This window comes from Peromyscus eremicus, chromosome 10 (assembly GCF_949786415.1).
Source record: "Peromyscus eremicus chromosome 10, PerEre_H2_v1, whole genome shotgun sequence".
Classification (NCBI taxonomy): Eukaryota; Metazoa; Chordata; class Mammalia; order Rodentia; family Cricetidae; genus Peromyscus; species Peromyscus eremicus.
Genome location: NC_081426.1, coordinates 84,918,286 through 84,937,398, shown reverse-complemented (window position 1 = coordinate 84,937,398; position 19,113 = coordinate 84,918,286). Strand labels below are relative to the sequence as shown.

Below are 19,113 nucleotides of genomic sequence, written 5' to 3'. Positions count from 1 at the left end.
TTTCAAGAGAACCATCTAGAATTAGTGAGACTCTCATTCCAGATTCCCCTGACTGCCACAATCCCAATTTCAATTTAGTTTTCCTTAGAGTGGTAAACAAAGAAAAAAATAAGCTGCCTTTATTTTGCATATGTTTTCTGCTTCAGAACAATCTGACTTTTGGTGCACCTGAGCACTCCTAAGACAGGACATTTATTCATTCCCTCCATTTGCTGAAGGTGTCTTTATTTTATACCTACTCTAGATTAGGCCTGGTTGTCTAGACTGTTTAAATAGTAGCACTCAGCTTGAAGTATCCTGCACCTTCAATCTCCAAATGAACTGAGCTGTCCATTCTGCCATCCTAGTGTAATATGGGGCAGAGGTGTCACTGGATATCAGTGCATAAAATCCAACCAAAGAGACAAACATCTCTAGAGCCTTGAAACTCAGCATGAACTGTCTTCTCTTTAGCATGCATGTGAACAGTAAGTTTTCCCAAGGTTCATGAACTGGATTCTGCTTGCCAGCACATTCTTTCATATTTATAATCCTTTTCAGCTTAATTTTTTCATAAAGACTATTTTCATAAAAGCCATTTATGTACTGAGTTACTAATCCTGGCAACAAGTCAGAAAGGAGGGTTGGGAGGCTCTGTGGTTGGAAGGCATGGGACAGAAGTGTGAGAACGTATGTCAAAACACCCACGTGGGGCACACAGAGGTTACCTCATACACGTGGCCAGTCGCAGAACAGGATCGCGCTGAGCACCGAGGACAGCATTTTCCAGGGACTCGAATGACAATTTCATCCTTGACAACCAAAGAGGGACAATCCATCCAAAGAAAGTATTAGTGAAATCCACATCGGCAGGACAATCTGCTTCACAGCCATCACAGCCACGTGCTGCCAGCATGTGTAACAGCAGTTCCCGTCATTCAGCGGTCACTTGTCACCCAGGGCCCTGGAAAGCATCAGTCTTTCCAAGGTCAATCTGAACCTTGGGAAGTGTGTGCATGTACTATCTTTTACTAAAAATCACCAAAACACAAATAACTATAAAAATAATAAAACAATATTTGTCTTCAACAGGCATATCCTAAGTCCTGGACATGACTCTATGAGGTAGATCGTCTTATTCTTGCCTTAAGTGAGAACATCACTAATAGACAACTTGTGTAACTTGGGAAGGAGATATGGCTGAACGCTCATAAATGGTTGAAATAACACTTCAGAGCCCCAACTATATTAACACTTAAGAATATACGTACTTCTCCTGACTCACATCTAAACTTGAAGGCAAAGGTATCCCATCCCTTGATGAGATGTTTCACTATTCTTCTGCATCTTGTTATTAATCCATATTTTTATATAGGTGCGTTAGTGGAGAATCCTTATGTTTATATAGATGTGTTGGGGATGACCTTAACACAGCAAGAGTCAATCATCCTTTAAAAATCTAAGAATAGACAGTGTAGAGAAACGTGACAGAGATCTACGCCTGAAGAAATGTCCCCAATGGCCCTTTCTCTCCATCGCCACCTCTACTACTACAACAACCACTGTCCCAGAAAAGTCAGGTGCTTATCCCTGTTGTCACAGCAACAGCATCCTCTTAACTGACACAGAGTCAGCTTCCCACTACCCCCACAGCCTTCTTCAGTATCAGGAGGGAGGATCGATTAAAAGGGAAAAGGGATGAGAACAAACTAAGTTGTCATGACTAAGAAGTGATAGAGACTACACAAAAGACAGAACCTTCCAGATCAGTCCCTCCACTTTGTCTTATTTGAAGAAAAGACTTTACTACCATAGTGACTTTGATACGCCTTCTGGAAAAACAAGAAGGACAGCATACCTGGGACAGAAGGGACAGGGGCCCTACGATGCCAATTTCTCATTGAAAGTTCCAGTAATACACCTCCATAATCATTTAGCATGGTCACACATTGCCATTCAAGTTTCTGCATCACTGCCTGATTGGTTGGTTGCAAATGCTTAAACCACTGGAATTATAACAGCAGCTGTTTTCTTTGTGGAGATATCGTATTATTCTATAATGTATATGTAAAGTATCATGACCATTGACGTCCAACAGAATGTGTGAAAACCAGATAGGCAATGAGAAAACTGAGCATGTCTTGACTTCAGAGTTCTTCAAGGGAATTTTGGTTAAGTAAAGTAGTGGCATATATTCAGTCACACAATTCAGTAACTTCACTGCAGTAAAGAGATGACCTAAGCCTTACTCATTCTCTGTCCTGAACAGGCAGACTCAGTGTTAAGTCTTTTTAAAATATTTATTGTTCATGTGTATATCACATGTGTGTGTGGTTATACACAGAGGCCAGAATTGAGCTAAGCATCCTCTGGAACAGGAGCAACACAGGTACTAAGAACCAAACTCAAGTCCTCTGCAAAAGCAGCAATTGCTCTAACCACTGAGCCATCTCCCCAGCCCCTCTGTCCGTCTTTCTTAACCAACAAGTGATAAACATAACCATACAAAGATCTTACCATGTATACTTTTCTGGCTTTCAAATACTCTTTTCAAATACATGGTCTAACTTGGACAAGTAAACTACGGACTGTGAATCATGTCCATCTTACCACTTATTTTTATAATTGAAGGTTTATTGGATTATTACCACACACCCACATACGTATATATTTTCTATCATCTTTATGCTACAATAGCAGAGCTGAGTAGTTATTTTAACTGTATTACACACAAAGCTGAAACTACTCAATCTTGCCCTCTGCAGAAGGATGTGTGCCCTGGATAATATGATATCCCCCATAATTGCAAAGATTCAGTACTATAAAATACGGTGAATGTGATTATACATGGGAAGGCAGAGTTACCAGGAAGGCTCTATTGAATTATGGTTGCCCTTAAATAAAGACTCTTATGATAATGAAGTCTACAGTGCATCACGTCTGAGAGACTTGACGAAACACCTTTCTATCACAGTCCATTGGAGGATATCAAAGAGATGCCACCACAAACAGAGGAGAACTGACAGTCATCTTCCCATCATTGCCAGGAAGTTCACTGACTATAAGCCACTGTGTGGCCTTCTCTCACTGCGTAAGGAGAAGTACAAATCAGAGTCATCACCCGCTCCCAAGCTCAGCCTTTGGATCAGGGATCCGTCTTCACAGGCTGCTAAGTGAGGCAGGCAGAGGGCCAGCCCTGGACTCCCAGCCTTTCATAGCTTTCTTTCCACATCTAGACAGAGTCCATAATATCAACGACATGACAAAATAGGGAGGGGTGTTAAGGGATCACAGAAAGTGATTAAGATCCTGTGTGGGTCCTTGGGACGGCAGTGCACACCGGAGGTGATGGTTTGTTTCTTGTGTTCAGAGGTGAGTGGACCAGGCAGAGGAGATGGGAAGATCTTATCTCAACGTGGCACAGCTAGAGCAGGTGGAAGCAGACCCCAGCCCTGAGCACCTGGCCACACATCCACGGGACAGGGTGGAAGAAAGGCCACTATCAGTGTGCCGTTCAGGCAGGGAATAAGGACAGATTTCTCTTGATCAAGAACGAAGAAAGGATGTGGAGAGAAAACTCCAAAGAATGAATGAGAAGAAAAGGAAATATCTTCTATTCACTTTGCCCCCAAAGCTGTTTATTAAGAGCTGAGCACTCTCTAAGACGATCAAGGGAGAACCATGAAAATGTATTAAGTGTTAATTGACTCAGGAAGCAATTATCATAAAGAGGTAAAGACCCAAAGAAACAAACTTCCATCATTTCTCTTTCCTCTTTGTGTCTTTTCTTCCATTTATTTTTTCTTGTGCTGGGAATTGAGCCTAGGGCTTTGTGTATACTAAGAATGACCTCTATGACTGAACTAGGCCAGCCTCTTACGGTAGGTCTGATGAAGAGCGGATGGTGGGGCCCTGTGTAAGAAGACAGACAGTGTAATCTCCAAGGAGTAAACGAGACAACAAACGAGGCCTTTGCTTATGTTCTTCTCCCATCTCTGCATCTTCAGTTCTGGAAACAGTGACTTTAAATGTAAGCAGCTCTCCTCCAAGCCAAAGAAAGAGACTAAGTGACAAATGAAAAAATGACTGATAAGGAGTGGAGCAACATAAGAGTCACAGATATTTCCAGAGAAATAAAAATTGGAACGGAAGTGCTTCCCTAAAACCAAACTGGAAAAAAATTCAAGACACTGAAACACAGTAAGAAATGGGCTCTATACAGAAGGCAAGATATAAGAAAAGCTACATGGAATGTTTCAGACTGACAGTTGCCATAGCCCTGTTGATTATTCCCACCAGCCTGTTCACCAGGTGAACCTGGCATGCATCTCAAACCCCATCAGAGAGCATCTCCAAACTGCCAAGCATGTGTGCTGACCACTGATGTTTGATACACTGCTAGGTTGTCAGAAAGGCTACACACATTCTGGTATGGCCCACATACATTTAGGTTCACAAGTGAATGACTTCCTCCAGCCTCAGCATGTAGGAATCCACCCATCTTGCTAACATCCAAGATGCATTCTGTCTATCAGTCCTCAGTGAACTCCCCTTTGTATGATCATGAATCTGTCTCCCTATTTTCAGTTGCCCAGTGCCTTGTAACTTTGGCAGACAGCTCTCATACATGGGGAATGGGTTTTTCCAAACAGTATTTCACCTAGAAATGTCCTGGAAGATGTTTGAATTTTTGAATTATAAGGGTTTAAAAACATCCTACAAGAATACATCATGGCAATACCAGCTGTAAATTACAGAATAGAAGTGAGGTACCTTCCAAGGTAAAAAAAAAAAAATGTCTTGGTCCTTGGGGAAGGGGAGAAGGGTACTGAAGTAAGGGATGCCTCCCCAAAACTCTTCTCATACTGAGTTCCAAACATGAGACCAGAAGGTGGTTACTGGCACTTTGAATAAAGGCTGGGCATAGGGAAACGGTTGTTTGCTTTGTAACAAAAGCCAAAGCAAGACAAAAGACAGGCCATCAGCTTCTTGGTGATGCTGGGACCCAAAATTCAGTGGAAATGGGTCTGCAGGCCTCTAAGTTCAGACGCCAAATTGACTTTTATGTATATCGTAAGCAAGAAAATAATTCTCAAGTATGTGAAACTCAGAGAACATACAAATAATCTCTCTTGAAAAAAATGTCCGAAGATAAAGTTCAAATGGCTTAGATTAATCAATAGTGTGAGAAATCTGTGGTATTCAAAAACATCCCTGCTAGCAGGCTGAGGATGTGGCTCAGTGATGGAGCACTTGCCTCAGATCCTTGAGGCCCTGGCATAGACAGATCCTCTGCAGCACCTTAACTAACTAACTATCAGCAGGAACAAGTCTCATCAGACTGCAAAGATCATTTTAGTGAGTGATGATAAAGGTAACAGGGTCATGGTTCAGTTGACAGGGTATCTGGACAGAAGGTGAGAGCAGTAATTCCGTTTGAATTCATTATTTCATCAAGGGAATACCTCCTAATTTGATCACAAAGAACAGCAACTTCTCCTTTTGCTATGGATAATCACCAAGAATCTCGACTGTCTATCAGGACTGGGGTAAGTTGCCAAAGAAAGAAATCCAGCATCAGGGATTATTTTTGTTCTGCTTTCTGCTCTTCCCAAGCTTTCCTTAATTAGTGAAAAAGCTCCTGTTACAATTAAAACAAAAGCAAACAAATGAACAAGTGAACCTCGTAAGTCATGGAAATCCTTAAAACGGGTTAGAATGTTCCAGAGCTCAGCTTTGGAAAATGTGTTTCTGGTGACAAACTTGCACTTTTTTTTCTTACATTTAATGAACAAATGCATTTAAGACACCCCCTACCACACTTGATTATGTTAGCAGCTTTTGCTACTGGGATCATTATACGAAATATGTGTCGGGAGTGATCTTTTGAGGCAGCGCTACAGAAGTGCTTGAGACAAGTGCTGGCTGTCGTACCCAGGGTAAGTTACTTGTCCTCCCCAGGCCTCTGTTTCCTTGGATACGAAGTGCAGAGGGTGGTAATTGTTCCTACTTCATGGGGCTGTTGTAAGAATTACAAAGCCCTTGAAGTAAAGAACCGGCACACACTGAACACCTGAAAAGTGGTGGTGTTGTGGTCGTTGGTGGTGGTGTTGGCAGCTGTGAGGGCACTGGGGGGATTAGGTGTTCCATCAACAGCACTAATTCCATGGGACTCCTCCTCTATGTCATTGCAGTAGTTAATATTTCACAGAGAGTGTAAATCAGTAAGTGGTTCTAAGTGATCTATGAGATATCTAGATAGATAAGTAGATAGATAGATAGATAGATAGATAGATAGATAGATAGATAGATAGATACATGATAGATATAGATGATAGATGATAGATAGATAGATAGATAGATAGATAGATAGATAGATGATAGGTAGATATAGATGATAGATGATAGATAGATAGATAGATGATAAATGATAGATAGATAGATGATAAATGATAGATAGATAGATGATAGATAGATGATAAATGATAGATAGACAGACAGATAGATAGATGATAAATGATAGATAGATAGATAGATAGATAGATAGATAGATAGATAGATAGATGGCAAAAATGGCAAGAATACAATTGAATGAAATCACTTATATATCAATTAGTCCGTTTCGTATTGATTATATACATTGGTGTAAACAATGAGTGAATAGTGAATACTATGAATGAAGAAAGAGTATATACTTCTCCTTTCAACACGAGAAAGAGTACCTTCAATTATTCCAGTGTCTGGCTCTTGTACGCAGTGTGTGGTTATTTTACAATTTAAAGCAGAAGATTCTCAACGGGCCTCCATTTCTCCCCCTCTCCTTTATTGAAAGGGTAGCAAACCGCCAAACTGCCCTCACTATACAGGAAGAATAAACTCCTACACATGTTAACACGCCCTCACCAACGTGACAGCCCTGCCCCACATGTGAGCAGTGAAGCAAGGTCCCATGCAGTTCTACCCAGGCACTCACTTGAGATCTGAAGGTAGGACAAGACTTGATGAGGTGAAAGCTGAGGCAGGAGCATAGAAGCTGACATCGTGTGGATAACAGAATCCAGTCTTTCAATTAGACACATTTCCCTTGATTTGGCATTTAGCATTTCATTTTAGTCTAATTGCCTTCCGTCTGTCTTTAAAAATATTGCCCAATTGTCACAATATGCCACGTTATTGATTTTGTTTTATTGGACACCAAGTGCTATTCTGTAGCAACTAAATCTCAGTTTCCAGCTTTTTCTTGGATCAAAAAATGAACTGTTTTTCCACTGGAGGCAAAACTCTTCTCAGTTATCTGTCAACTTTCACGGTGCATCCTCAGGAGCGTCAGGAAGAAGAGAAAACTACAAAATACTGCCTATACCGCACATATTTACAATGGATTCTCTCCTCTAGATTTGTGTGAATAGCCCAATGTTTGGAAAATTGGATCAGCTTTAAATGAAGATGGTCCCACTATCTTGAACACCCCCTGGGAAAACACTTGGGGAACTTGAATCATTATCCTATAAGAATTAAATTGTGTACATCTGGATAATCATGTTCAAAGACACATCTATGTCTTTAAAAAGTAAACTACACCTATACATGGGAGAAAAGTAAGAAACCCCATCTTTTTATCGAGCTTTCCAGATGTTCAGCCTGACTTTTTTTTGGAACATCTGCATTTCAAGCTGGAGGCTTCCTTATGTGTAGCCCTAAGGCTCAATTTCATTATGTAACAATTTGCCTAAATGGCTGGTAATTAGACCTAGCCGTAGATTCTAAAAGGGCAAAAAAAAAAAAAAAATCATCCTTGAGGTTTCTTCAAAAGCGTAAGGAAAATGAAACAGCCCTGATCTCTGGGTTCTACTGCTTCCTTGGGTGGGTGCCTAACAGCATCTTAAAAAAAAAAAAAACCAAAAAACAAAAAAAACCCTTCTAACTCTTCTGCAGTTAGCTCCCTGGGAAAGGTCCATTCTGAGAGTCCCTCCTTACCTGGTTACAAAACAGAGGTTGACACTGAGCCGTGAAGCACTGGGTGAGCCCATTTCTGCACACACACTTGGCACAGTGGCCCAGTCGCCAGTCTTCTCCATCCTGATACACGTGTCCATCATAGGAACAGGGCTCTGGAAGGACAAAGGCGTAGGGTTAGGGTGAGGATTTCGGATGCTGGTCTCAGAGCTGACTGCATGTGTGGACTGGGCCCAGGGCTATGGGCGCTGTATGGTAGTGGTGTTTATGACAAAATACCAGTCATTTTATTTTATCAATAAAGACCCTGGAGACAGATGCTGGGGTGAAAGCCTGCTAGCTCTGAGAGGAAGAAAGCACCCAGTTGGCCTTCCTCCTCTGCTGATGTCCCAGAAACCTCCTTCTCCTACACTGTCTCAAACCAAACTCCCCAACTCAATGTCCCTCCCTTCTACTTCCTGTGCACCTCTCTATCCATCCTCCTGACTCCCTCTTACTCTCTATGGTTTTTTCTTAGTAATCCTATGCTCACTTCTGGTCAACTGGTTGCTTGCTCTCTCTTGACCTATGGCTGACTTTATTAAATCCTGTTTACAATATTCAAGCAGAAAGCTCTTGGATTAAAGGTGTGTGGGGGAGGACTGTCCCACACCACAACTAGAAATATGTTTTTCCAGTAAATAATATAATCTCGGGATTCACAGTGTGATCAAATGTCCTGCAACAGGGTGGTAAGGAGTGGGGACATTCTTGCGTTTCATGCTCTGTAATAGCAATTTTTTTTTTGCCATCTCTGAATCTATACAGTTAGTGAAATCCAGTGGGGTATGGAGCCTCAGTTCATGCATGGTCTCATCTCCTGCTTGCTTCCCAGCTCTCAGCTGCCTGCTTCCCAGTCTGTTGTGGAATATTTGTTTAACTATGTAAAAATGTGTTCCTGTTTTACCTTGCCTGCCTAAGGCACCTGATTGGTCTAATAAAAAGCTGAAGGGTTAACACTGAGAGAGGAGGTATAGGCGGACTTCCTGGCAGGGAGAGTAAGTAGGAGGAGGAATTTAGGCTCGGGCAAGAAAGAAAAAAGATGCCAGGGAGATGCCAGGGGCCAGGAAGCCAGACACAGAGGAAGCAGGAAAGCAGAACAGACAGAATGAAAGAAAAGTCAAAAGCCCCAGGGCAAAATGTAGATGAACAAAAACAGGTTAAATTAAGTTAAAAGAGCTAGTGGGATAAGCCTAAGCTAAAGCGAACATTCATAACTAATAATAATTCTCCTTGTCTTTATTTGGAGGCTGGTTAGCGGCCCAAAGAAAATTCCAACTACACCAGCCCTTCCACCTAGTCAGGAAACTTGGTTCCAAGGGGGTGTCTTTGTTCATATTTTCTATGCACCATGTGCCAGGGGAGGTCCAGGGTGCCTGGGAGTGGAGGAGCATCAAGTCTCTTCTCACCCTTGGAGTATTCACAGACCCACGGGAGCAGACAGAAAACACGGATTTTTCACATAGAGAGAGACTGCAGAGGCAAAGTAAGAACCTCCTTTCCTCTCTGAACAGGAAATGTTGCATTTTCACCCATTAGGTAGCTGCTCCTAGATGATGCTCCGGTCTCTTGAGGCAAAATGCCTTTAATATGTCTTTCTCACAGAGAACCAATGAGAAATGCTCCTAAGGTGTAAGAGTGAACCCCAGAAACCGAAGCTACCCCCACTCGGCTGCTCATGTATTTTCACATTCAGGGTTATTTTATTCAAAGCCGCTGACACCGCTCATATCAGCTGGTGGGTGAGTTCTGAAATGCACAAGGCAAACATTCTCCTGCCATGATTTCCTGGGCATACTTTTAAATCTCAAGTATGGTTCTCTATAACAAAGGTCTTCTGAGGTAGACTAACTAGGGACTGGAAAGAAACCAGGGGGATTTTTTTTTTTTTTTGAAAGGGAAAGGACAAGAATCAAGCATGACTTTCAACCTATACTGAACAGAAGAAGCTTTCTAATCATTACATGTCAGCAGAGAGCATGATGGACTGATGATGACACCTACTTATAATAAAGTCCACACAAACAGCTATGAAAGTGCAACAGGGCATGCATCTCTAAAATGTAATGAGAAGGATACATGGAGGAAGCCTCGGTTCAATGGACAGGTCTGCAAGCATGTCCCTGGCTTGCTGAGAGAAAGCAGGGTGCCTTAGTTTATAGAAGGAGTAATCTGTCCGGGAGGTTGTAGGAAACACAAATGAAGGGAGCCCCCCTCCCCAACACACACACTTTGTGCTCGTCTTAGAGAAAGATAGTACATCACAGACCAGCTGACAGAATCAGCAGCAGCAATACTACATGGAGAAGAGGTCTGGTCCTTCTGTCTATCAAGGGAGAAGGAGTGACCTGGGCCTCCTAAAGTCCAATCAAAGGACTGTTTCCCTGCTCCTTTCTCTCTCAGAGGAAGAAAGTATGGAGGGATGCAGCTGGCCAAGGTAAAATACATAAATAAGAGACCAGCAGAATTCCACATTTGGAATGCAGCCTAAATATCTGGACCAAACCCACTCTGGGGGCATCGCTTACTAACAAGTTCCAGGCCACACCACCTTGGTTCAAACAGGAAGGGAGTTCAGAATCTTTGAGCCACACTGAACAAGAAAGACAAGAGTGGAGGTGTCCTCTGTAACCTCGAAGGCAGGGAGAGTCCCTGCCCACCAGCTCATACTCACTCCCTGCTCCCACACAGATGGGGCAGCAGCCTCCTTCAGCAAGGAATTCCAGCTCCTTCGGTCCACAGGGTAACGGGGAGCACGGTTGGCGTGAGCATCTCACCTCTCCGTGAGTGCAAGAACACACGGTGCATGAGCCCGAGGCCCATTCTGTGCCGTGCTGTAAGTCAAGTGGAAAAAGGTTAGCTGCAGACCCCAGACTTCTGCCAACCAGACAGACATAAACCTTGAACAGCACGGGAAAGACGGGAAAGGACTGAACTGGCAAGGTTGACTAGATGTTGCAGGGTTCTCTACTGGAGACTAATTTAAAGATGACTTTTCTTTCTCTTCCCTCCAAGATGTTTGTATTTGAAAATTTCAGAAAGATGAAAAAAAAAAAAAAAGACGATTCCAATCCCATTCGTTGTCTTAGTTCCTTGTCTTGTTGCTGCGATAAAATAATCTGACCAAAGCAACTTGAGGAAGCGAGGGTTTATTCTGGTTCAGGTCAAGGTTCAGATTCGCAGCGAGGAAGTACAATGGCAGGAGTTTGAAGCACTCAGTTACATCAAGTGCATCACTGGGGAGCACAGAGATGAATGCAGGCCTCTGCTCGGCCGTTCTCCACCTACGTAGTCCAGAATCCCATCCAGGGAATGGTGTCACTCACAACAGGTGAGTCTTCCCACCTCCATTAGTGCAATCAAGGTGATAATCTACAAACATGCCCAGATACCTGCCTCTTAGCTAATTCTAGATTGTCGAGTTGACAGTTAATACCATTACATCCATCATTTGAAGACATTATGAATCCCAAAGTAAAATGTATACAAACGTATTTTGGGGGGTTTTCATGGTAGCTCTATCATCTATTTTGAGACAAATGCTCGCAATGCTGTTTATGTTGGCCTAAACTCCTTGGGGTAAGTAATCTTGCCTCAGCCTCCCAAGAAGCAAGGGACATGGGTGTGTGCCACAACACCTAATCTATCAAGATATTCTTTAATTTGGGAGATGCTGGAGACTGAACTGATCTTTCAAATGCTAGGCACACACTCAACTACTACTGAGCTACACTCCTGGCCCCCAAATTCTATCACTGTCAATAAATCTCACTCTAATCTGCTTCCTTCTTTGGCTTTCAATCCTGATTAGTCCACGTAATCTCATTCATATTCACACTTATATTCTCTCTCTTCTCTTTGTCTACATAATGGCACAAACACACACACACACACACACACACACACACACACACACACGCACACACACACACACTGATCTCACGTTCCTAGGAAGTATGTAGAGGGGCCAAAAGGAGGCCCCTATTCTATGGAATTTCCCCACAAACTATAGAGCAAGAGATTTATCCCAGTGAGGGTATCCATCTGCATATACAGAATGTTTCTAAGCTACTTTATGCTCGGCTATCGCACTCTCCAGGTTTTGAGCAGTTATAGAATTTAGCCGGTACCCAAAGTATCTAAATTATTCATTCTCAGATGTGATGCCAAATGAGCCAGCATGTCAACACCGATGTGTGTGCTGCCTGATTGGGAAAACAGCTGCCCCAGCGTCCGGTCTCCATTGCGGGATGGACCAATGGTGCGCTTCCCAAGATATGTAGTAAATTTAGTTTGATGAATAGTTTCCTAAATACTGGAACCTGTTCCAATTTGCCTCTTTTAAAGCTGGCTGTGATGGGTGTGCTTCAACATACATCATATATGGATTTTTGTCAAAGCATCACACATTCTAGGCATTCTGTCACCAAAACAACCTAGGGATTACACCTAGAATTTGTAAAAGCAATTCTCTTGCTTTTTCACACTGGCATCCAAGATAGTTTTCCATCCCAACACAAAGGAGCCTTATCTTACCCGAACAAGTCAGTACTCCTTCACTCTGCAAGCAGGCCAAGTCTAATGTTACAGAATTAGGAAAACGCTGGGTTATTACTGCAACAACCACAGTATCAGGTAGCCATTGTAAGCCAGGGATCTGGGACTCAGCTCACTATCACACTACACTCTCCTCCAGACAGACTTCCAGGGAATGCAAGAGGGCAGTTACACACACACACACACACACACACACACACACACACACACACATACACACACACACGTGCTGTGGCTTAAGCCAAGCATTTCCAGCAGTAGCCTGCACACTTTTAGGTCTCTCAGCAGCCCTTTTTATCTTAGGAATGGAGTTACGTCAATCTTGCTTCCTTGTCTGTAAAAATGAGATGATGCAACAGTGTGTCCTTCATGAGGAGCTTAGAGAGCTTCAGAAAGCACAACGTTGAAGAGGAAGCTAGAGCTCATGTGGGCACGCAGAAGGGGCTCTCGTTGGATACAGCAGTAGTTGATAGCATCCACAGCAGAACAGTAATGTGTAAATACTGCGTAAATGACGCACCCTTTCACTTGTGAGAGAAGATGATTCCAGAATCTAATGTGCAGCATGGGTGGTGATGGCTATTCTAATTAACTTGGCTATGACATCACTTCACAGTGTATATGCACATCAAATTGCCACACTAAACACCTGGATATAGTCAAAGTTTGCTTGACAGCTAAGCATTTTAAACATTCTAAAAATGAAAGAAGATGTTTAGTCCTCCCCCACCCTTTCTACTATGAGCTCATGGCTTTCTTTGGCTTTTGTTTTGTTTGTTTTTGCTTAGTTGTTTGGTTGGTATTGTTTTGTTTTGTTTTTTAAAGATGCTTTTTTTCCTGATAATTTAACTTTTAAAAAGTTATCAAAAAAAAAAGATCAATGACATGCCAAAAGGTTCCAGTTTAAAGATTCCACCTTGTTCTCTATAGTGAAGTGGAAACCTTTTAGTGAAAACTGAAAAGCTACCCAAAGGGCCACTAACAGAGAATAATGTTCTCCAAGAGTACAATGGATACTTACTTATAGCATTATCATCTAAAAGGCAGGACATAAACCGGGCATTCCATATAGTTCCCACCTGGGTGAGAACACATCTGTGTATTATCTATCTACCCACCAACCTGCATACCTGCCTACCTGCCTCGTCTGCCATCTCCTCTTCCAGCAACACAAAACAACAGTCCAGAGACTGAAAACACTGGTTTCCGGACACTGGAGTAACTTAGGGATTTTATTCTTGCTTGAGTATTTTTCTATTTTCCAATAGAATACTGTAACTTTTGTCATAACAAAGCAAATTACTATTTAAAATAGCTAATGAATCACCTACTATAAGTCCAATTGAAGGATATATAAAACAACCCCAAGTGAGCAGCTCCATTTCATTAAAAGCGAGCTACTGCTCCCATGCCACCACTAACCAAGTCTGCCTTGCTTTCTTTCTGACATTAGACGAGCCTGGGCACACACAGGGTCATCATGTGGCCATAGACAAAAGGTCATATTTCTAAGTGTCTAGACATTTCAGTGCACTAAAACAAGACCCTGCTTTTTGTTACTACAAAAAAAAAGTTCACGCGTTGTTTCTAAAACAGCTATAATCATACCACCTTTCAGACACAGACCACAAACATTAACTGTAATAACAGCCTGTCAATCACCAAGGTTTCTCATTTGTAAAATGAAAGGGCTGCTGTGTTAGTAAATCTCTACAGTACCTCCGGGTTCTGTGATCATGTGAATCTATCATCTCATTCAGGAGACAAGACATGAAGCAGGAGCTTCTCCCTTCGCAAAAACTTGAGAATTACAGGAATACCAAAGATCATTCAGGAGGGAGATTCCATTGTTTCAAGTCAAAGCCATGCAGCTGGTTCCTGCGGGCGATCCAAAGTGCACAGGGCAAGGGAAGAGAATCACTCCCTCATCTCCAGGGAGGACGAGGCAAACATGTCCTCCTCCATCTTTGTCTTGGCCTCTATCCCTGAATGAGTGTCTCGTCCTTCCCCTGAGTGTGTGAGGACTGATAACGTATGCAAAGCATTCAGCCTAGAGATCAAGGGGTCCAGCACATGCCAAATGTTATTTATATCTATATAAATAATTTCACAGGGTTCTCCATACCCATTTACAAATGCATTATTTTTAATAAACACTCTGGCAGCAAGGGGAGCTCTATAAAATCAAGGAGTAACAGACGCATCAAGCAAGGCTCCCACAAGAACCAACTTTTGCTGTGCCCTCTTACCCTCATTAATACCCTCTGAAAGCATGAGATTTTTGACACTTGGAAAAAGCAAATCCTACAGACACCATCTTGAATGTATTCTGTGTAGTTAACTAACAAGTTAGTGAGTGTTGACAGAAGCCCAAAGAACAGATATGGTCATAAAGTATCTGCCTGGCTCGCTGACAGAACAAAAAAAATATTTTTTTCTTCACATAATTTGTTCCTTTCATAAGGTTATAAATTCAGAATACTAAATATCTGAGAGTGTTCCGTGCATTATATAATTATACCCTCTACTTTGAGTAGAACAAAGCTGAATTTAATATTCATTTCTTCTCTCACATATATAATTCAGCTCTCCTTTGCCCTCATGGAATGGAATGTAAGCTTCCAGGCTCCTTACCCCTTTTTACTCAGTGGGATTCACAGGAGGTGAATCTCCATGCACTTTCTTCTTAGACTTATGCTATCGTGTGTTGGGATTAAATGGGCATAGAAGAGAAAAAAGGGACAAATGGTGCCTTCCCCTCCTCTTTATGAGCCAACACACGGGGAACATAATCATTCGAGCACCTCTTCAGAAAAACACAGCTGAGCCTTATGCCCCGATTGGTTGGCAAGGTTGGCAGGATCGATGCCAAAGAGAATGTATAGGGACCCCATCAGGGAAAACTGTGTTCCCAGTTCTGGCTGCAATGCACCCCACAGCACTCCTCAACAACCTGGAGGCAGCCAAAAGGCTCCAGTGTTTCCCTCACTCAAGGAAATGTCTTCAGGCTTGGGGCGGCTTGCTGAGTTCAGAGTTGTATATGGTGTTGACTCCTCTGCAGGCAGAGACATCTGTTTTTGAGGGTTAGCCTTTCACTCAAGGGGTAACTTATCGTGGAGCCCTGAACTCAGCCTTCTGTTAACTTTCCTGAGCTTCAGCCACAATCACTGGTAACAACATTACTTCAGCTTTCCCTTCCTGTCATACCCAGGCTACCCTAAAGCCTCTACTAAATCTCTCCCCCAGGTCCAAGCTTCTACTTTGGAACACCACAGCACAGTCCTAAAACACCAGGCTAATTTACAGCTGCCAGGAACCATAACCATAACCAGCTCTCTGTGATGCAACTCGTGAGCCAAAGAGAGGCTTACTGCTGTTCAGGGGGAGGTGAAGGCACTCGGAAAATGGCTTCCTAAATAGGCTAGAAGGGAAGAAGGAGAGGTGGGGGTGGGGGACCGAAAGCCAGGAAAAATCCTAGCAGTGTGGGTGACAAAGCCAGACCCAGAAAAACGCACATGAGTGTGTTAACCTGCTCAGGAAAATCAGTAATACTGGATTTGAAAGAGAATCTAGAGGCTATGGGGAGTGGGGAGGAGAGGCAAGAATGGGAAAACAAAGATCATAATCATTGTAATTTGTGACAAAAATGTGACTTTATCACAACTTTAAAAAGCATCACTCTCCAGTCTGTTTGAAGAAGTAGAACATGAAAGATTTGCCCGCAAAACCACAGTTCTCAAAATTCAACTCTTTCTGCAGTTACATCAAGTACCAGAAATATAATGATAGTATTTCCCGAGGGGAAGAATTTTGAAAGCACACACAGGAAGCCATGCATGGGCATGTTCCTATCTATCTGGAGCTTTTAGCATTATTGCAGCAGAGGTGAGCTGCAAGGGAGGCAGAGGGAAAGGCAAAATTAAGAGGCACAGGGGATTTATAACCACCCCACAACAGATCTGTGCCGTAGAAATGCCCAGCCACCCACGACAATGACACCATAACGCTGGAATAAGGACGCTGAAGAGGATGGAGCAAGGATTGAATGATGGCCTGGGTTTTTCACCCTTTGATTTTACTGAGTACCTATTTTGAAGAAGGGTCAGTGCCAAGTTTTAGGTTAGTTTAACAGGCAAAGATAACTATGAAGATACTTAAACGATTGCTAGTGTTCTCAGACAACTCAAAGATGACAAGATCATAATGTGTACAAATATAACACAAGTAAAGAGATGGTGTCCATCAAATGATCCATGCTGAATTGCAAGGGTAACCCTTGCAAGGGTGCTGCTAAATCTTTTTTAACATCTCTAAGTGCCTATCTCTGGTACCAAGTCGTTTGGATGTGTCCAGTTTTCTCTCTCCCAGCCCAGATCCTGATTGTATTTTGTTTCTCCTGCATGCCAAACATCCAGCATAGATTTCAGTCAACTTGAACAACACTCCATGCTCATCATGATGAACTGGCATTCATTCCATCACCAGCCAGCCCTGGAACACCTCTACTTCACAGGGATCATATGTGGCAGTTCAAGGTGACACCACCCTACAGAACAAACTGGCTCAGACAGCACATATTGACAGGTGGGATCATGACATTCCCAGTGCGGGTCCTGCTTGGCTGTCTTTCAGCAAGACATTGTGTAGAACGGAAAGAGAAGTTTCCTACTGTTACTAGGAGACAGTGGGCTGAGTAAGATGATCTGGCCCACGGGGACATGAGCATTGTACACACTGAGTTTTAGATACATACACTGAATAGCACCCGAGAGTGGGTTTATCAAATCCTGCTAACCCACGCTCTTTCTTGAATAGGCAGAGATCCTAACTCCAGGAACATATTGTATCAGGTGGAAGATGAGCATTAAAGCAAAGAGCCTCTCCCTCTTCACTGTGCTCAACTTTACCTGGTACAACAGGGTGAGCCTTAGCAAGAGTAGAAAGGAACTATCTTCATAACTTCTACTATAAATCTCACAATGTTGTATTTAAATTAGTATTTAGTATCTACGATTAAGCCTGTAGGATCTAGGAACTAGGGTCTGAGGAGGAAAGGGACCGATTCTCAGGACTCTGGCTCTTGATGAAGGAGAGGGAAGGGTAGTAGACTAAGGGAAGTTCGGCCATGCCTGTAGACTTCCCTAGTTGTCGTGACTGAGGGTTGCTTGTCACATCTAGTGAGGAGAAGCCAGGGAAGGCACTGGACTCCCTATAGTTCCTAGGATGACCCCAAAACAAAGCCTCAAAGGTTGATGGTCCTGAGACTGAAAAACTGTATCTTAAGGGAACCATCCCTGAACTATGAGTCAAAAGACCAAATTCACACCTAGATTGTGTCATTTACTAACAAGTAACATGACACTGACAAATGGTTCAAGCTATTTGCAACTTAATGTTTTTCAACTTTAGCATGGGAGTAGTCACATCTGCCCTGCTCACCAGCTCAGGGCTATAGACAATTATCAAATAAAAATCCATATGTAATACACAAAAGGAGAGTGGTACTGTTATTATTCAACACTGCAAGCTCGTCAACATCAACATTCTCAGCCTACTCTTTATGCAGACACCAACTCAATGTACAAATATTTATGTAGAGCTTATGGGATGAATAGGACACTTTTCATCTTGTTCAAAACAAAAAACAAAACCAAACAAACAAACAAAAAACCCTCAGCACCCACAGAAAGCCAAATGAGCCTCCTGTACCTGGTTCTGTAGTCAGACTACACAAAGAAAAAAGGGAAAAGTCCACCTGTTAGCAAGCCAGATTTAACATTCAGCCTTCTTCTGTCAACGACCCGTAAAGGGAACCTTGAGCCTTAGAACACAGAACACTTACCTCATGGATTTTTCCCTCGTGGTGGCAAGAGCCAGGATTCCTCTGTACACACTTCGGGCAGCACTGGTTGGAGGCAGTCTGCAGCACTTCTCCCTAGGTAGGTGAAAGCAGCTCAGTGTGAAATCACAACAGCAAATGCTAGTTCATCAGACCCAAGTATCTGAGATTCCCTAAACCTCCTGAGTTTCCACAGTTAACAAGGACAGACAAGGTAAAGTGAATACACCAACACAAAGGATTCTCTGTCAAGAGGTGCTTTTTTGGAAAGTAATTTCTTTGGAGCAAAAAAAATAACAATCCGCTGGGTCTTTTCACATGTAAATGTAATGGAGTGGTGAATTATTTCCGCTAGAAATCCTTCACACAAGCAAAGCGGATGGAGTGAGAAAGGGGCTTATTTTGCTAAGTATTGTTAGCTTCTGTTGGAAGAGAACAAAAGATTCTGGAGCAGGAAACTGCTACAGAGCTGGAAGAGCAAGGTCTAATGCAGGAGCAGGGAATGTGGAATTGAGTATCTAAAAATTGTGGTTCACTTCTGGAAGCAGAGAAGAGGGCCAGAGGTTGAAGGACAAAGTTTTGACAGGAAGTAGTACTGTTGTGGGGGCATGCATGGTGTACCAAGGAAAATTGATTAAGATTCCTGGGTACCAATAAAGAACTGTTCTTGAGGCTTCTATAATTGCAGCTCATGATATTATAAAAAAGAAGATACCTCAGGATTTGTCTCTGATGTCAACTAA

The 19,113-nt window shown here is 42.6% G+C and overlaps 1 protein-coding gene across 1 annotated transcript in view; it reads right to left on the bottom strand.

Annotated features, from left to right (window-relative positions):
* Fras1 (Fraser extracellular matrix complex subunit 1) overlaps positions 1–19,113 on the bottom strand; it is a 353,235-nt gene that overhangs the window by 235,118 nt on the left and 99,004 nt on the right. The window contains exons 4-6 of the mRNA XM_059274782.1: positions 10,649–10,808; positions 7,957–8,090; positions 708–791 (exon numbers count right to left, since the gene is read on the bottom strand). Of these exons, the coding sequence (XP_059130765.1) occupies positions 708–791; positions 7,957–8,090; positions 10,649–10,808 (378 nt within the window). The remainder of the gene's footprint in view (positions 1–707; positions 792–7,956; positions 8,091–10,648; positions 10,809–19,113) is intronic.